General features: G+C 43.1%; 1 protein-coding gene across 1 annotated transcript in view; it reads left to right on the top strand.

Annotated features, from left to right (window-relative positions):
* Positions 1–4,699: 4,699 nt before the first annotated feature.
* Positions 4,700–16,038, top strand: part of LOC115776563 (uncharacterized) — a 39,661-nt gene continuing 28,322 nt past the window's right edge. The window contains exons 1-4 of the mRNA XM_030724285.1: positions 4,700–4,825; positions 9,137–9,484; positions 14,446–14,778; positions 14,865–14,963. Of these exons, the coding sequence (XP_030580145.1) occupies positions 4,789–4,825; positions 9,137–9,484; positions 14,446–14,778; positions 14,865–14,963 (817 nt within the window). The 5' untranslated portion in view covers positions 4,700–4,788. The remainder of the gene's footprint in view (positions 4,826–9,136; positions 9,485–14,445; positions 14,779–14,864; positions 14,964–16,038) is intronic.

The following is a 16,038-nucleotide window of genomic DNA, read 5'->3' as shown; positions in this document are numbered from 1 at the left end:
TTTTGGAACAGCTGCTTGTTTATCTCCTGACATCAGACGGCTCACCGTGCACCGTTCATCCTCACTGAAGCTGTTCAGCTTGAGATGAGCGTCTTCCTACTCACATCTGTATCTTTGCAAGAGTTTAATTTCTTAGGACGTGGTGCAGTAGCGGGTGGACAGTAAAAAAAGGTACAGGTGTCTGTCTGTAGGACAAACTGCAGGACGCTCAGGCATCACCAAGAAACCACATTTAACTTCCAAATAACAAACGATTGCATATTTTGCGTGACGGGTTGCAACCCTAGTCTATACTATAAGGACCTAATGAAGATTAACAGTCTCATAGGTTATATAATAGCACACAAACATACAACACCAACAGATACTTACACACAATTATATCACTGTCCACGCATTAGAAACACACTCGCGTTGTGAGGCGAACACAGTCTGTGGAAAAAAACGTGAAAATAAATAAGAGTAGAAACATTTGAAGTTCTTCTCTCCTCCACACATTGAAACTGCTGCTTTGTTTCTGGTTCTTACCTCTGCAGAGGATCATACCGGCTTTTATTGGATTCAGTGTTGTGCAGGAACTGCTTCCTATAAGATGAAATAAAAATAAGAAACCAAATCACGATACGTCGTCAGCTTACTGTGACCATTCTGCCACTCTTAGTATTTTAGTTTTAGAAACGACCAAGTCTTACCGCAGTTTTTGGATCGTGCTGCCGTCTTTTCCTCGAGTCCTTCTGTAGGTGAGTCTGTTAGAGTCCAGAGCATCGAGTCTCTACACAATAGACGCCTGTCTTTCAGTCGCGCTCGTACAAACTTGAGTAACTGAGGAGATAACCCATCACTGCAGCCAGCAGTGTCTTCTCGTCTGCAGCTTGTCTTGCTAATATTTTGCATTCACAAATAACTGTAACTTTGTTATTGATGACACATCTGATATGCTTTATGTAAAGCACAGTGCTTTGGTGTCAGCAGAAAAACTTCTCTTGGAAGAGTGTACAGCAGTGCCTCTGTCTCCATCCCACCACACAATCTTAAATGAGGCTGACAGGCATGCACTGTTGAACATGGATCATCAGATGTTCCCTGAAAATGATCTCACTGATGCTGACTGCTTTGCCATGACATGCAACAGGGTAACATCTCAGAATGTGACTTAGTCCATAGATGGATCCAGAGCAGAAAGGTCAGCACATGTATATGCTAAGTGGTGTGGAAACACTAACAGTTTTGAGAAACTGACCCTTTAGCAGAACCACAGCCAGCCATTATAAAGCAGCTCATAGTTGTCACTGTTGTGTCAAAATGCAGAACATTTAAACATGTTGCTGCACAAGTTTCTTGGCTCAGTCCCCACAGACAGACATTTTTATGGTAAGCCAGTAGAAGTTTGGTGCTTGCAGGGAACAGACGCCTCATTCCCAGCATCATTTCTACCTGCTGAGCGCTTTGCTGGAAGATGTGTTGTGCACACATCCACTGTCTGTGTAAGCAGGACAGCTGAGAAGGTGACTGTTGTACTGCCACTCTGCACAGTGGTTGAGATCTAGATTTAGTATGGGGCAGTGCCCCTAGAAATGAGGGGAGTCTTCATTTAAGTCTTTAAAATATCAAACTTTATAAAAGACTTCATGTTTTGTGTCTGGCGTAATTTTCAAATATTAAAGATTTTCTGTGAATTGTTTTATTGTAAAAGTTTTATTCCAAAACCTGTTGCATTAAAATTTTTTACATTTTTCTCATGAAGGTTTTGCTGATATCTCTTATGTACATCCATGTATAGCAAAATAAAAGTTTATATGTTTTATATGTTTCTATGTTTTCTTATTCCATCTGCCTTGGTAGTCTTTAATGTCATTAATGCATGTGAACATTCACTGAACGTTTATAGCAGCGTTCATGGGATGTTGTCTGAATGTTCAATGCTAGCTGGGAAGCCACTGCACAGGAGAGGATGATGGTGTGACAGACTTTTAGTTACAGTGAATTAGACTGAAAACTGAGTTTGCTTTTCAATGAAAATAATGCTTGTAGTGTCACCAACATCAAGTTATAGCCTTTGTTTATCTCCCTCAGTCCACTAAAGTTCAGGGTTCACAAAAAACTCCATGACAAAGGCTCACAGACAGAAGCTCACAGACAGAAGCTCACAGACAGAAGCTCACAGCCTTATTGGAAAAAGGGACAAAAGCTGAAAACTTCCAAAAGTATATTTCCAACTAGATAATACTAATTTATAAATTAGAATGATTTCTTCTGAGTTTAGTCTTGTTTAAATGTTTCGCTGTATAATAATTTATGTGTAGTTACATTGTAATGGAAAAAGACTTAAAAGATGATAATGTAAATTTGATTATTTATATCTCAAAATAAAAATATGTTACAACTGTTGGGAGGAGTAGACCACTGGTGAGTACTTGATTTGCATTTGTATGACTCACAGAAACCTCCTTTACATATGAGAGCCTGCCCTAGACCTGAGGAGAGGGGGGAGCTGAGGGAGCACTGACACAGAGAGTCCACGGCAGTTTCCCTACAGTTTACTGTTCTGGCCAAAGCCTCCTGCTGAGAGCCCTAAAGCTCAAGGCGCGCATCAATATTACATACAAGAAACTGTCGAAAACCCACTTTTCATGCAGTGAAACTGACGAGGTAACAATGAAGTCCTTCTAGAGGTAAGCATAAAAACAACATTATCCACTGACTCGTGCACACGGTCAGAAAACTGTGAGAGTCCTCATTAGTGATGCTGTTTGTGTCTGAGAGCCGATGATCTGCAGTGACTCAGAGGAACAGAATCCTGTTGAATGACAGCCAGCAACACACTTTCTTACTAGCAGCAATTAAAGGAAACTACAAACAGAAGAGCAAAGTGCTGTCATTGCAAATGACAGTGAGAACAGGTTCCACCACAATCCTGCGCCAGCACATAAGAACTGTCCATCCTTTGGTGCTGTCGGAGGAGAGAGGGCATGGTAGGTCTCCATCTACTGACCCTGGTGAGTCTGGGTCTGAACCAACAACAAATGTCTCAGCATCCACTGTCCTCCTGAAAACTGCAATCATAACCCCTGAGAAGGGAACAGAAGACCCCCTGCACTGGTGGGAGGCCAAGGGCTCAATTTACCCACAGCTGGTGAAGGTGATGGAGGTGAGATGTGTGCTGCGGCAACACTGGTCCTTTCTGAAGGAATATTCTCAAAAGAGCCCGTTCTCCTCTAAAAAACTACTGCATTGGTCATCTCTCTGCAGAGACGATTTCTGCAGAGAGATGACCAATATGTATGTTTTAAAGTGAGATTAACCACCCTCTAGTGGTCATAGATGAAAGTGTGTATGAATGACATTTTCAGAAAATGAGTAAATATGAATTTTCTCCAATTTTTAAAAGTTTGTTTAAAATGTCAAAAAAAGTAAGAATGTTTTTTTTTTTAAAAACAGACAAATAAAGAAAACAAACTGAAAGCCGAAGAGCGTCTCAGCACACAAACCATTCATTTAGAATAGAATGCCTTTATTGTCATTATACAGGATGTACAATGAGATTGGAGATTTATGCTCAGTTAGGCTAAAATACGAGGCTACCAATGCTAACAAGTAAAGACCCTAAAGAGCCGGCTCTCTGAAAAGAGCCAAACTTCCCATCTCTGCTCCTCATCACTCAGCCCATGCCCTTCCCATCATGACCCCCCCCCCCCCCCCCCCCAGGTTCCCATGCTGAAATTATTAGTTATGCAAATTGTAACCATAAGTAGACCTCGAGTGCCTGAGTGTACTCTTTGTGTGTGTTTGTCCTTCAGTCTTTTCTATTGAGTCTTCAGATTCATCCCTCCTGCACAGCTCAGCAGGCTCCCTCTGATCCTCACTCTGATTGGCTGCTGTAGATTGTTGCTGCTGTTGTTGGTTTTGTGATCTACAGAAAACAACAGCAGAGTCAGGATCCATATCATCCTCCTGTTGAACTGCAGCCTGTTTGAAACATCTCAGAGATTTTCCAGCTGAGCTCTGAGTCTCCTGCTGCTGCTCCAAACTCTCTGAGCTGGGGTCTGAGACCTTGGCCCTGGATAAGTGGAAGAAAGTGGATGGCTGGAAATATAATTTAACAGGCTACATTTGGCCCAATTCTGAATTCAAACATATCAAATTAAATCTGACTCACAGATTCAACAACTCCACATCCACTTTAATTTTTATTATTTTAAAATCTTATGGATTAACTACAAAATAATTAACAATAAAGTGCTAAAAAAATATGTTTTGCTCCTTTCTTTTCAGTGTTTGATCAGTTAGATCATAAATCACATTAGAACAGGTTAGGTCTCAAAGTCATAACTGAAAGTTACTGAAAGCTCATGGTATTACTGTCATCTATGAAGGCTGCTATAGCTCAGATTATAACACATTAATGTGACAGATGTTATTGATCCTCATTAATCAGATCCTAGCAGGATGTTCTCTTTAACTCTGTCACAGGCTGAAGCTTCACATCATTCCTCTGATCCTTCTGTAATGCAGCATTTCCTTCATTTCACGGACCAATCAGAGGACTGTTTGGTGTTAACGTGTCATTTAAAAATGCACCCCTTCATTCACATCTGTTACCTAATCCCATTATCACTCATCACCATCAGCACACACCAGACCTGTTAGACCGAAAGTAAACGTTCCTCTGAGCGTCACACCTGCAGGGTAAGGTGCAGTCAGGAGCTGCAGGTGAGCCCCGGTGTGGGTTCGTTCAGTGAGCTGAGGATTTACCGGGACTTTGTGGCGGTTTGAGCGCTTTAAAGGAGGATGAAGACGTTGGTGGTGCTCCTGCTCCTCCTGAACGGTAAGAAGCTCCGTGTGAGTCAGTTTCACCTGCAGCAGGTGAGGCGGGACCCGGACTAACAAGCTGCAGTCAAAGATCGGACCCGGAGCTCAGAGCTCAGTAACCGCGCTAAAGCAGATTAAGTGACGCTGCTTTCAGGAGCCACAAACCCGGAAATGAACGCCGCGAATACTTCTACTTCAAACGTCATTAATTATAATCACAATAATTCTCCTTTCTCTGTGTTTTTGGACAAAACAACAAATTATAACAGCTACATGACGATAACAGGTGAGGTAATCACAGCTTCAAACAGAGGCATGATGGGAGATCCAGCCATCTGTACGTGTAATTGGGGACTGAGTGTGTCTTATTAGTGGAGCAGATCAAGTCCAAAAAGTTCCCGCCATCATCCATAAAGTGTAGAACGATTAAATTCCCTTTTCATTCATTCATCATGGATGTAGTGAAATCTTTGACTCACGTTCATGTTCACATAAAGTTTTTCTTTCCTTCTTGGCAGGTTTCAGTTTGTTAGAGATGCTGCTGTTAATGTTTTATTGCTTTATTAAAGCATTGGATGTTAACCAACAGCAGTCACAACTTCATATTTATTATTACATTTAAATATTTCAAATTTCATTATTTTCTAATCCCAGTTTTCTTCCTGGTGGTTTCAGTAATCCCATCATCATCAGACTGAAAGTAATGACTGATTCATTTTTCTCAGGCAGGACCGACTCAGACTGACAGGTGATCATGTTTCTCTCTGAGAGCTCATGAAGGAGTCACTCTGTGAAATCTGAACAAAGGCTGTGAAATGTTGGCTGCAATAACAATGCAATTAACATTCAGATCAAATAGTTTACAACTAATTAGGTGTTCCTGGCTAAATGATCTCCTAATGAATGGTTTGCTCTTATATGCATATACAGTTGTTTTTGTGTTGTTGATGTGTGTGTTGTTTAGTGTGTACACTGCTCTCACAGCTTGGGCACGTTTCTCTCCTTCTTAGTTTGTGTAGTTTGTACCGGCAGCTACTCAGCACACCTCTCTATGCTCTGGAGCAGCGTGGGCAACTCCAGGCCTCGAGGGCCGGTGTCCTGCAGGTTTTAGATGTGTCCCTGATCCAACACACCTGAATCAAATGGCTGAATTACCTCCTCAGTATGCAGTCAAGTTCCCCAGAGTCCTGCTAATGACTTCTGTATTTGACTCAGTGTGTTGGCTCAGGGACACATCTAAAACCTGCAGGACACCGGCCCCCGAGGCCTGGAGTTGCCACCCCTGCTCTGGAGTAACATGTTTCTGCTACAGAGGACAGTCACTTATAAGCCACAGGGAGGTAGCATGCATCAGTATGGATCGGGAAGTTATTTGTTGTTTATTTATTTTACTTCTAGGTTTCTGCTGGTTGCATATTTAATGGCTGCTCTGTGATGGCCCAATTTAAGGTATCGCCACCCTCCATGGGTGGCAATATTACATTTATTAGTTAGAATTGTAAAGGCCTCAATAGTCCAAACGCAATAAGGTTCAGCATTATTTACATCAACGAGCTGGTCAGGAAGATTTACCCAGGCTGAAAGTAAGCCAATACGGTCCAGTACTGCATACCACTAAAAGATCCTGCGCCAGTACACAGTACCGGGAAGAGGGGGGTACGGCTGTCTGCTTTAAAGCCATCATTCAGTCTTTGGGTCAGAATAGATCCTCTACCAATAAGCAGTCTAAAACACAACTTAATCAGTTAATAAATTGCTTTTTTTTCTCATTTCAAATTGTTTCTGAACTGTTCGTGCTGTACTGGAGCCTTAATTCTCCAGCTTCTCTCCCCCTTGGAGCTCGAGGCTTTTGTCAATGGCCAGCCTTTAAAACATTCACCACTACTTTAATGTCTGTCTGCTTGTTACAAAATATCCCAATTAAAAGCAAAGTGAGATGAACTAATTGTATTTCATGTTATTCTGCTCAATTTCAACAACACAGCACAGCTTGAAAACAGTGCTTATGACCGGAGATTTCATTTAAGCTACACGAGAGCACATTTGCCTCAAACACAGTGGTTACCAAGAGGATTGTGCATTTGATTTAATGGACTGCGTTACTTTACACAGGTGGTGTACAGACATTAAAAACCTCAGCTTGCATTGGGACAAGATGAACAAGAAATCACTTAAATTGGGTCACACAGGTATTTTGGGTACAGTGTTGCCAACTAGATTTAGTGACTTTTCAGATTTCCCTAGCGACTATTTTTTCAAAAAGGGACTAGTAACAAATTCAGAATTAGAAATTCCAAATTGACATTGCACATTTTCATGCAAGGAAATTCTGTTTGACAGCTCTCCCTTTTTTCATGGCAGCATATGATTGGGAATAAGATATAAATTGTACAAGCAATAAATAAAAACAAGAATAAAAACAGAAACAAGAAAATAACAACAAATATAATAAACATAAATGGCAATCAAAAATGAGGTAATACAGACCTAACTGTACATAAAGTGTGGATGTGGTTAAGGTGCAGAGTGTAAAGTGCAAAGTCCAGTGAGATGCAAAGTGTGAAGTACAGTGAGTCCATGCTTTGGCTTCCAGCAGAGCTTTTACGGCTCTGTGGAAGAAACTGTTTAAGTCTTTGGAGATAGACTGGAAACCTGAAATCCTCTGATGTCACCGTGTTTTGTGTACATACAGCCTGTGTTCATTTGTATGCTTTGGCAACGCCAGGACCCCAGAGTAGGTGGCTGCAGGCAAGAGGGTGTCCTGAAAACCCGTAGCAGAAGTTGGTTTAGACCAGAAGTCATGTGACCTTAAAAGCATAAATGGGTCTTGTTTGTGTGCAGCCAGTGGATTTACTGGATTTACTTAAATAATATGAGATAAAATTGATTTAGGTACTGTGGGTCTAGGCAAAGCATTAAAGTCATGAAGTTGTTTCATAGGCAACAGTGTTTGGGCAGAAGTGGGAAAGAGAGAACTTACAGACACGACCCAGTGGTTGTTTATGATTATGCTTCAGTTTCAGTGAATGTTTAGTTTCAGAAATGTATCCACCCCAAGTCTCTGTGGTGGCTAGACACACATTTACTTCTTAATAATAATATTGTTAACTTTATCTCGAAGCAAATTGACTTCTTTACCCAGACTAACACAATCCAGTGAAGAAAAGATAAACTTTCTCAATGCATTGCACTGTTTTAGATTTAATATGAATGAATGAATGAATGAATGAAGTTTATTGCCATGTGGGTGAACAAGTTCACACATTGGAAATTGCAGTTACAGAACACCATCCAAGAATACACAAAACACAACACACATGGGGGGATATGTGTCCTAGGGTCATGCAGCCGACTTGCAGCGCTACCTTTGGCAGGAGGAGAAAACAACACATCATGGGGAAGTTAGGTTAAAAAAAGTCATCTGGTACAGTGCTCAAAAAGAGCACTATACCAGGGTCCAAAAAAACCACCTTAGCAAAGCATTTGCACATGTAAAGCTAGGACAGCGGCGGTAGGTGAGGTCAGGTCAGGAGGGGATGCAGACGGAGACGAGAGGTGGGGGCATTGTGGAGCCAGATGCCAGGTTCCAGCCAAAACAGTTCGCTGATAGTGGTGGAATTTAATCAGCGGCCGTGATACACCAGACCCAGCTTCACAAATCACAACGCAGAGTGGGGGGAAGAGCAGCCGCACACAGAGCCCTGGAGAGAGATATGGTTGCCAACCCAAGGCCGGCAGGGGAGCCGAATTCCTGATAACAAATGTTGTTTTGGAACAGGCTGCTTGTTTTTCCAACAGCCTTCAGTCTTACTGGGAAACCATTCAAAAATCCAATATTCCAAATTCGTTGATTGCCGTCCTCACTGTGCAGAACCGAACTATATCTCCTGATCTAACCCCCCTCGCCTGCGAGCCCGCTAATCTTGCGGCTCAGGTCCACCAGGCTTTGAGTCTGAGTTTATATTATATCTATTTGATATATATATATATATATATATATAAAATAGCCTTTGTAACTCTGCTGGCCAGGAGGCAACTTGGGGTTCAGCATATTGCCCAAGGATACTTCGGCACGCAGACTGGAGCAGGCAGGAATCGAACCCCCAACCTTCTGACTAGCAGATGACTTGCACTACCTCCTGGGCTACAGCCACCTGGATGTCTGTTTTGACTGATTTTTAATGAATTACCCAGCCCCAGAGGACTGTGTGCAAAAATGGCTGTAGATCCTAAACAGTCCACTGCAATGATTTAGTTAAACTCCTGGAGTTAAAGCTGAAAGTCTGTCACAGGTTTAATGTGTATTTCTGTTTGTGTGTCCTCACAGGTTCCCAGCAGGCCCTGGCTGTGGTGGTGGAGGTGAATAAGGAGGAAAGGTCTGTCCTGCTGCCCTGTCAGTACTCAGGTATTATACCTGTGGACCCCAAAGTGATGTGGACTCGCAATGATCTTGATCCCAAAACTGTCCACCTACAACAAGAAGGAGGAGATGATCTCAGAGGGCAAAACCAGCGTTACAGCAACCGCACATCACTGAGGCCTGATGCTCTGGACTCTGGAGACTTCAGCCTCACTCTGAGGAAACCACAGCTGACTGACAGCGGCAGCTACACCTGCTCCATCCGTCCTACAAGAGAAGAACTGAGACTGGGAGACATACAGCTGCAGGTCAAAGGTCAGCAACAAACCCAAACACCTGCTTTATGTACATGTCAAAAGTCACTAATGTAGACAAAGATCAGAGGTCAAACTAAAGGGTAGTATTTCCTAAATTGTTCTGACACAGCTGATGAAATATCAGCAGCAACATTTAACACAGACCTGAGTGGAAACAGCAGAAAAGAGGATCTGACTGCTCCAACTGTGCAGCTTTGACTGCATGTGGAGCATCAGATTGATGTTAGTTACAGTGTATACACAGTAAAACATGGAGCTTACTGACCCTAACTGGAGCTGATAGAAACCAACAGCACCAAGTGTTTGTGTTCAGACTCAAGGCGCAAAACTAACATCTATAAAATAATCAATCAATCAACTCAACTTTATTTATAAAGCACTTTAAAATCAAATGCAGTTGGCCAAAGTGCTGTACAAATCTAAGCACAAACAAAGAAAACACAGACATAAGATAAGGAAAGGATTAATAAATAAATAAATAAAACCACAGCTAAGAAAACAAACAAAGAAAACCAACATCTCAAACTGAGTTAAAAGCCAATAAGAAAAAATGTGTTTTAAGAGAGGACTTAAAAGCAGAGAGTGAGTCAGCCTGCCTGATGTGCAAAGGAAGATCGTTCCACAGTTTTGGGGCAGCAACTGAAAAAGCGCGGTCACCTCTGGACTTCCTCTTTGTCTTTGGAACAGCCAGCAGCGCCAGATCAGCTGACCTGAGTGAACGTGAAGGAACGTACAGGTGGAGCAGATCAGACAGATATGAAGGGGCGAGGCCATGAAGACATTTAAAAACAAATAAAAGGATTTTAAAATCAATCCTAAAATGAACTGGGAGCCAGTGAAATGAGGCCAAGATCAGAGAAATGTGCTCACGTTTTTTGACCCCAACTAAAAGCCGTGCAGCAGCATTTTGGACAATCTGGAGCCGGGCAAGCAGTGTCTGGCTGAGCCCAACATAAAGTGTGTTGCAGTAGTCCAAGCGAGTCATAATAAAAGCATGGATTAAAATCTCAAAATGATGCTGAGAAAGAAATGGTTTCACTTTGGCCAGCTGTCTTAGCTGATAAAAGCTGGACTTGACTACTGACTTAATTTGGGCATCAAGTTTGAGTTCACTGTCCAGCTTCACACCTAAGTTTGTTGCTGTCTTAGTCAGATGTTGAGTTAAGGGACCCAGGTCAATAGTCATTTTTGAAGTATCACTGGGCCCAAGCAGCAACACCTCTGTCTTTTTATCATTTAGGTGCAAAAAGTTAGTGGACAGCCATGCCTTGATCTCTCCAATACACTCGAGGAGATGGTTAGCAGAATATGCATTTTGCTGCTTGAGGGGCACATAAATTTGGCAGTCATCAGCATAAAGGTGAAATGCGATGCCATGCTTTCTGAGAATTGATCCCATCGGAAGTAGGTAGAGAGAGAAGAGGAGAGGACCAAGAATAGAGCCTTGGGGCACCCCACATGTAAGGGGTGCTGCACAAGATTCAGCAGCCCCAATACGAACACAAAAACTTCTCTCTGACAGATAGGATCGAAACCAATCTAAAGCCACGCCCTTAATGTCCACCCAGTTTTCCAGTCGAGACAGGAGGATCTGGTGGTCCACAGTATCGAAGGCTGCTGTTAGGTCCAACAGGACCAAAGCAACACAATGACCAGCATCTGTGGCTAAGAGAATGTCATTAAAAACCCGCAACAGTGCCGACTCAGTACTGTGGCGGGATTTAAAACCAGACTGGAAGTCTTCTAGGGTGTCATGCTTATCTAAAAATGAACTGAGCTGGCAGTAGACAATCTTCTCTAGAATTTTTGAAATAAAAGGGAGTTTAGAAATCGGCCTGAAATTGGAAAGTTGAGAGGAGTCTAGGCCAGGTTTTTTAATGAGTGGGGTCACAACTGCCTTCTTGAGACAAGCAGGGACTATACCCTTTACTAAGCGCCCATTAATAATACTAAGCACGTAAGATGCCAAAGTGGGAAAAACCTCCTTGAAAAGGTGCGGTGTCAAGGGGTAATTTGGAGACCCAGCAGGCTTCATATGACCAATGATTTCCCGCAGGGACAACGGAGTGACAGGCTCGAACTGGTCAAAAACAGCCGGGCAAGTGACAGGGATAGAGAGGTCATAGGAGGAAGAACTAATGAGTGCCCTAATGCTAGCAACCTTATCGATAAACACCTTCATGAAGTTCTCACACAGTTCAAAGGAGTTTTCCAGGCAATCAGATTGAGGTGCACTCAGAACAGAATTTACAACTTTAAAAAGAACACGAGGATTGTGACAATTAGAGGTGATGATATCAGAAAAATACTTAGATTTAACAGCCTTCACAGTTTTCTGATAAAACCGCCAACTATCCCGAAGTAACTGAAAGGACACCTGTAACTTGTCCTTCTTCCACTTACACTCAGCTCTCCTGCACTCGCGCCTGGCAGAGCGTGTTCGGTCATTCATCCAAGGCTCAGCTCGAGGTTTGGAAGGTCTCATTTTCAGCGGCGCTACAGTATCTAACACAGTCAGGCAAGTCGAGTTAAATCGAGAAGTGAGTACCCTCGACATCTGAATTAAGGCTGAGGCACTCAGAGGAGCTGATTACAGTGTTAAAGGCTGAGGAGAACTGAGCAGCAGTAGAGGAATTAAAGGCGCGACAGCGCTGTGTAGGAATGACAGATTTCACCATATGACAGGAGAGAGGCATGTCAAAGACAACGGGCATATGATCAGAGAAAACAGCATCACAAACCTCTAAGTTAAAAACACTAAAACCATAAGTTAAAACAAGATCAAGAGTGTGCCCACGTTCCTGCGTTGGACTTGACACAGATTGCACAAAATTAAAAGAATCAATAAGATGTAGAAAATCATTCGCCAACAGCTTCAAAGGACAGCATACATGAATATTAAAATCACCAACTATTAAAATGTGATCATAGTTTGGCATTATTCCTGCCAGGAAATCAGCAAAGTCACTAATAAAATCCTTGTTATACTTAGGTGGTCTGTAAACAACAGCGCACAGCACTGGAGGAGCCGAGCAGACTTCAAATAAATTAACTTCAAAGCTGAAATAAAATGTTGACAGCTGGACTTGTTTACACTTATATCATTCTTTATAAACAGTGGCAGTGCCTCCGCCACGTCCTGACATTCTCGGAGAGTTAAAGTAAGAGCAGTCAGGTGGCAACAGTTCACAGAAAACACTCGACTCACCAACAGTCAACCAAGTCTCAGTGATACACAGAAAATCCAGACCGCGGGACGTAAAGAAATCCTTGACGATAAAGGTTTTGTTAGCTAGCGATCTAGCATTCACCAGGGCCATCCTGACAGGAGCCGGAGCGATAGCCGTTTGTTGGCCTCGAGGAAGAGGCCGCAGATTATGTAGGTTCACCCCACGCCCACAGAGGTAAGGAAAGGAGAGACCTGGTGGTTGTACCACGACCGAGCCGACCACAGGAATCAGAGAGGAGGCAATCGGATCCAAGAAGCGCCGTGAAATGAAACGATGTAATGCCATTCCAGTATCCCCAGAGAAGGCGGCAGAGGGACGCGCCAGAGCAGCTCTCAGTTTTGTTAGCTTGCCACCGCGTTTCCCACGACGTCTGCGCCTTCGGCGTGCAGCCGGAAAACGGCGGAGAGACATGCCGGTATACCCAAGCGAGGTGGGACGTTGAAATTCCCCTGTCCGTCATAACTGAGATGTTCCCAACACTCGCATGATTGGCAAATATTTAGGAGTGTTTGGCGATCATAAGCCAGTAGAGAGTTGACGTTCAATGTTAGAAGCATCCAAAACAGCAGGAAAACAACCAGAGTTCGCAGAGAGAGACGGCCGGCCGCAGACACTGGCGCCATCTTGACAGGAAAATAAACAAATATTTAAAAAATTATTAAAAAATAATATCTATAAACAGAGACACAGCTTTAAATTCTAAAAACTGCTGCAGACAGCCTTTGGAGCTATAACAGCTTCAGCTCATCTGGGAAGGCATTCCACAGGTTTAGGAGTGTTTATGGGAATTTCTGACCATTCTTCCAGAAGCACATCTGTGACACTGATGTTGGAGAGAAGGCCTGGCTCACAGTCTCCGCTCTAATCCATCCCAAAGGTGTTCTATCAGGCTGAGGTCAGGACTCTGTGCAGGCCAGTCAGGTTCTTCCACACCAAACTGGCTCATCCATGTCTTTATGGAGCTGCTTCGTTATAATCCCACTAACAGCTGACTGTGGAATATTAGCAGTGACTGGACTTGTTGCACAGGTATCATCCTATCACGGTACCACGCTGGAATTCACTGAGCTCCTGAGAGCGACTCATTCTTTCACTGATGGTGGTAGAAGCAGTTTACGTGCCTGGGTGATCTGATTGGTTCATACACCTGTGGCCATGGGAGTGACTGGAACACCAGAATCCGATGATTTTGATGCTATTCCCACCTGTTGGTTCATTTAGAGGAGTACAAGACATCATTCATCTGATTTCTTTTAGTTCCTTCAGCTTATCAGTTTAAACAAACTGATCCCAAAAAGGTGATTGGTTATTCCTTTGTGTGATTGAATGTGCAGAGGTCTATGTGTGTGTCATTCAGGGAGACTCAGCTCACACACTTCTTTGAATATATTTACAGTTGCTGATTGACTTTTTAGTTTGGGCCATCAGTAACATGAAACTGGTTTTAATAAGAGTGAGTCAGAATCAGTGTGTTTATTCTAACCAGAGATTAAATGATTGGACCCCAAAACATTCATCATGATCTCTCAGTAGTTTGTAACCATAGCAACATTTCATCAGTTCTAGTTTAGTTACAATTAAAAACAAAAAGAGCTGAAGAATATTATTATATCTGATTATTGGTTACAGGACAGAGGTCAGGAACGCAGAGACTCAGCTGGGCTCCAGCTACCATCAGTGTGACTGCTGCTGCTTCTGCATCTGATGTTGTGGTTTATTGTCCTCTCAGACCAGCAGGTGGAGGTGAAGGTGGAGGAAGGCTCAGACTCTGTCATCCTGCCCTGCCAAATCAAACCTGACCTGCCTGAGGACATCAGAGTGGAGTGGACTCGCTCTGAACCAGAACCCATGATGGTCCACGGGTACACAAACAAAGGAGACCAGCTTGACACACAGGACGGTCTTTACAGAGACCGAACAAAGGTGAATGAAGACCTGCTGAGAACTGGAGACCTCAGTCTGACCCTGAGACTCCCCACAGAGAGAGACACAGGAGGATACATCTGCACCATCCACAGGGACAAGGACATCCTGAGACAGAAAGTACTGCTGCAGGTCAAAGGTCAGAGATGTAGATAAATGTCAAAGGTCAGTGCTGTAGCTGTACATTAGAGTTAAAATTTCATGTTGTTCTTTGTTTCTCCACAGAACCATTTCCATCCTGGGCCATAGCTCTCCTGGTTCTCCTGGTTCTTCTCGTGGTTTCTGGAGGACTTTTATTTCATTTCTGGCAGTACTTCATGTCAGGTGAGTCTCTCCTACTACACTACCCATAATGCCGATGATTAGCAGGTGTCCTCTGGGGGCTCCTTGACTGTCGCTCACACAAACACAAACAGATTTATTCTAGAAGTAAGAAAACGTCCTTCAGACTCAGTCACTGGTCAGTGAAACAGCTCCACAACATGACTTTACTTAACAGTGTGTGCGCTTCACTGCATTTTGATACTGTTGACCATAACATTTTATTACAGAGATTAGAGCATACTATAGGTATTAAAGGTACTGCACTGCAGTGGTTTGAGTCATATTTATCTCATAGACTCCAATTTGTTCATGTAAATGGGGAGTCTTCTTCACACACTAAGGTTAATTATGGAGTTCCACAGGGTTCTGTGCTACGACCAATTCTATTTACATTATAAATGCTTCCCTTAGGCCAGTGCTTCTGAAATAGTGGGGTACGGTACATCTGACCCCGGGGATCATGCTTTTTCTGCCGTACTAGAATAAAGTGTAATTGCACATCCACAACAGCAGGGCTTTAAAATTATGCCGGCGGCAGGCGCATTTTCCACCTACTCCACCTCTCTGCGCCATCTACTTTTTAATTTTCCTAAAAAAAAAATTTTGCGCCATCCGCCCTCTCCATTTCCAGCGCCATGTGGACGCACGTGGCAATATTTACGTTCTTTCAATCTGAGCCATTTGATTGGTTCATGACTGCCATGTGACTATTCATATATTCTGCTGCCGTCATGGCTTCGGTCTTGGTCATAAGGCGCCTGCTGCTTTGGCATGCCCCCCTGCTACTCCAAAACAATTTGAAAGCCAGTAGGTGGCAGTGGCGCTCTCATTGTCTGAGTGTGCGCAGTAAGTAATATCTCTACGGTGCACGTTTTTTGTTGCCTACTCGCAGCGTAAAGCAGGCTCCGCAGCAACTATTTATAGCCGCGCCGGAGAGTGGGGGGGTGCAAAAGGTTTTCTTCTTCCTAGGGGGGGATTACAGAAAATAATTGAGAAGCACTGCCTTAGGCAGTATCATTAAAAAGCATTGCATCAATTTTCATTGTTATGCAAATGTTACTGTTAGGGATTATTT

The sequence above is a fragment of the Archocentrus centrarchus genome, unplaced genomic scaffold, assembly GCF_007364275.1.
Source record: "Archocentrus centrarchus isolate MPI-CPG fArcCen1 unplaced genomic scaffold, fArcCen1 scaffold_33_ctg1, whole genome shotgun sequence".
NCBI lineage: Eukaryota > Metazoa > Chordata > Actinopteri > Cichliformes > Cichlidae > Archocentrus > Archocentrus centrarchus.
The sequence above is the reverse complement of the archived record's forward strand: the minus strand, read 5'-3'. Positions and strand labels throughout refer to the sequence as shown.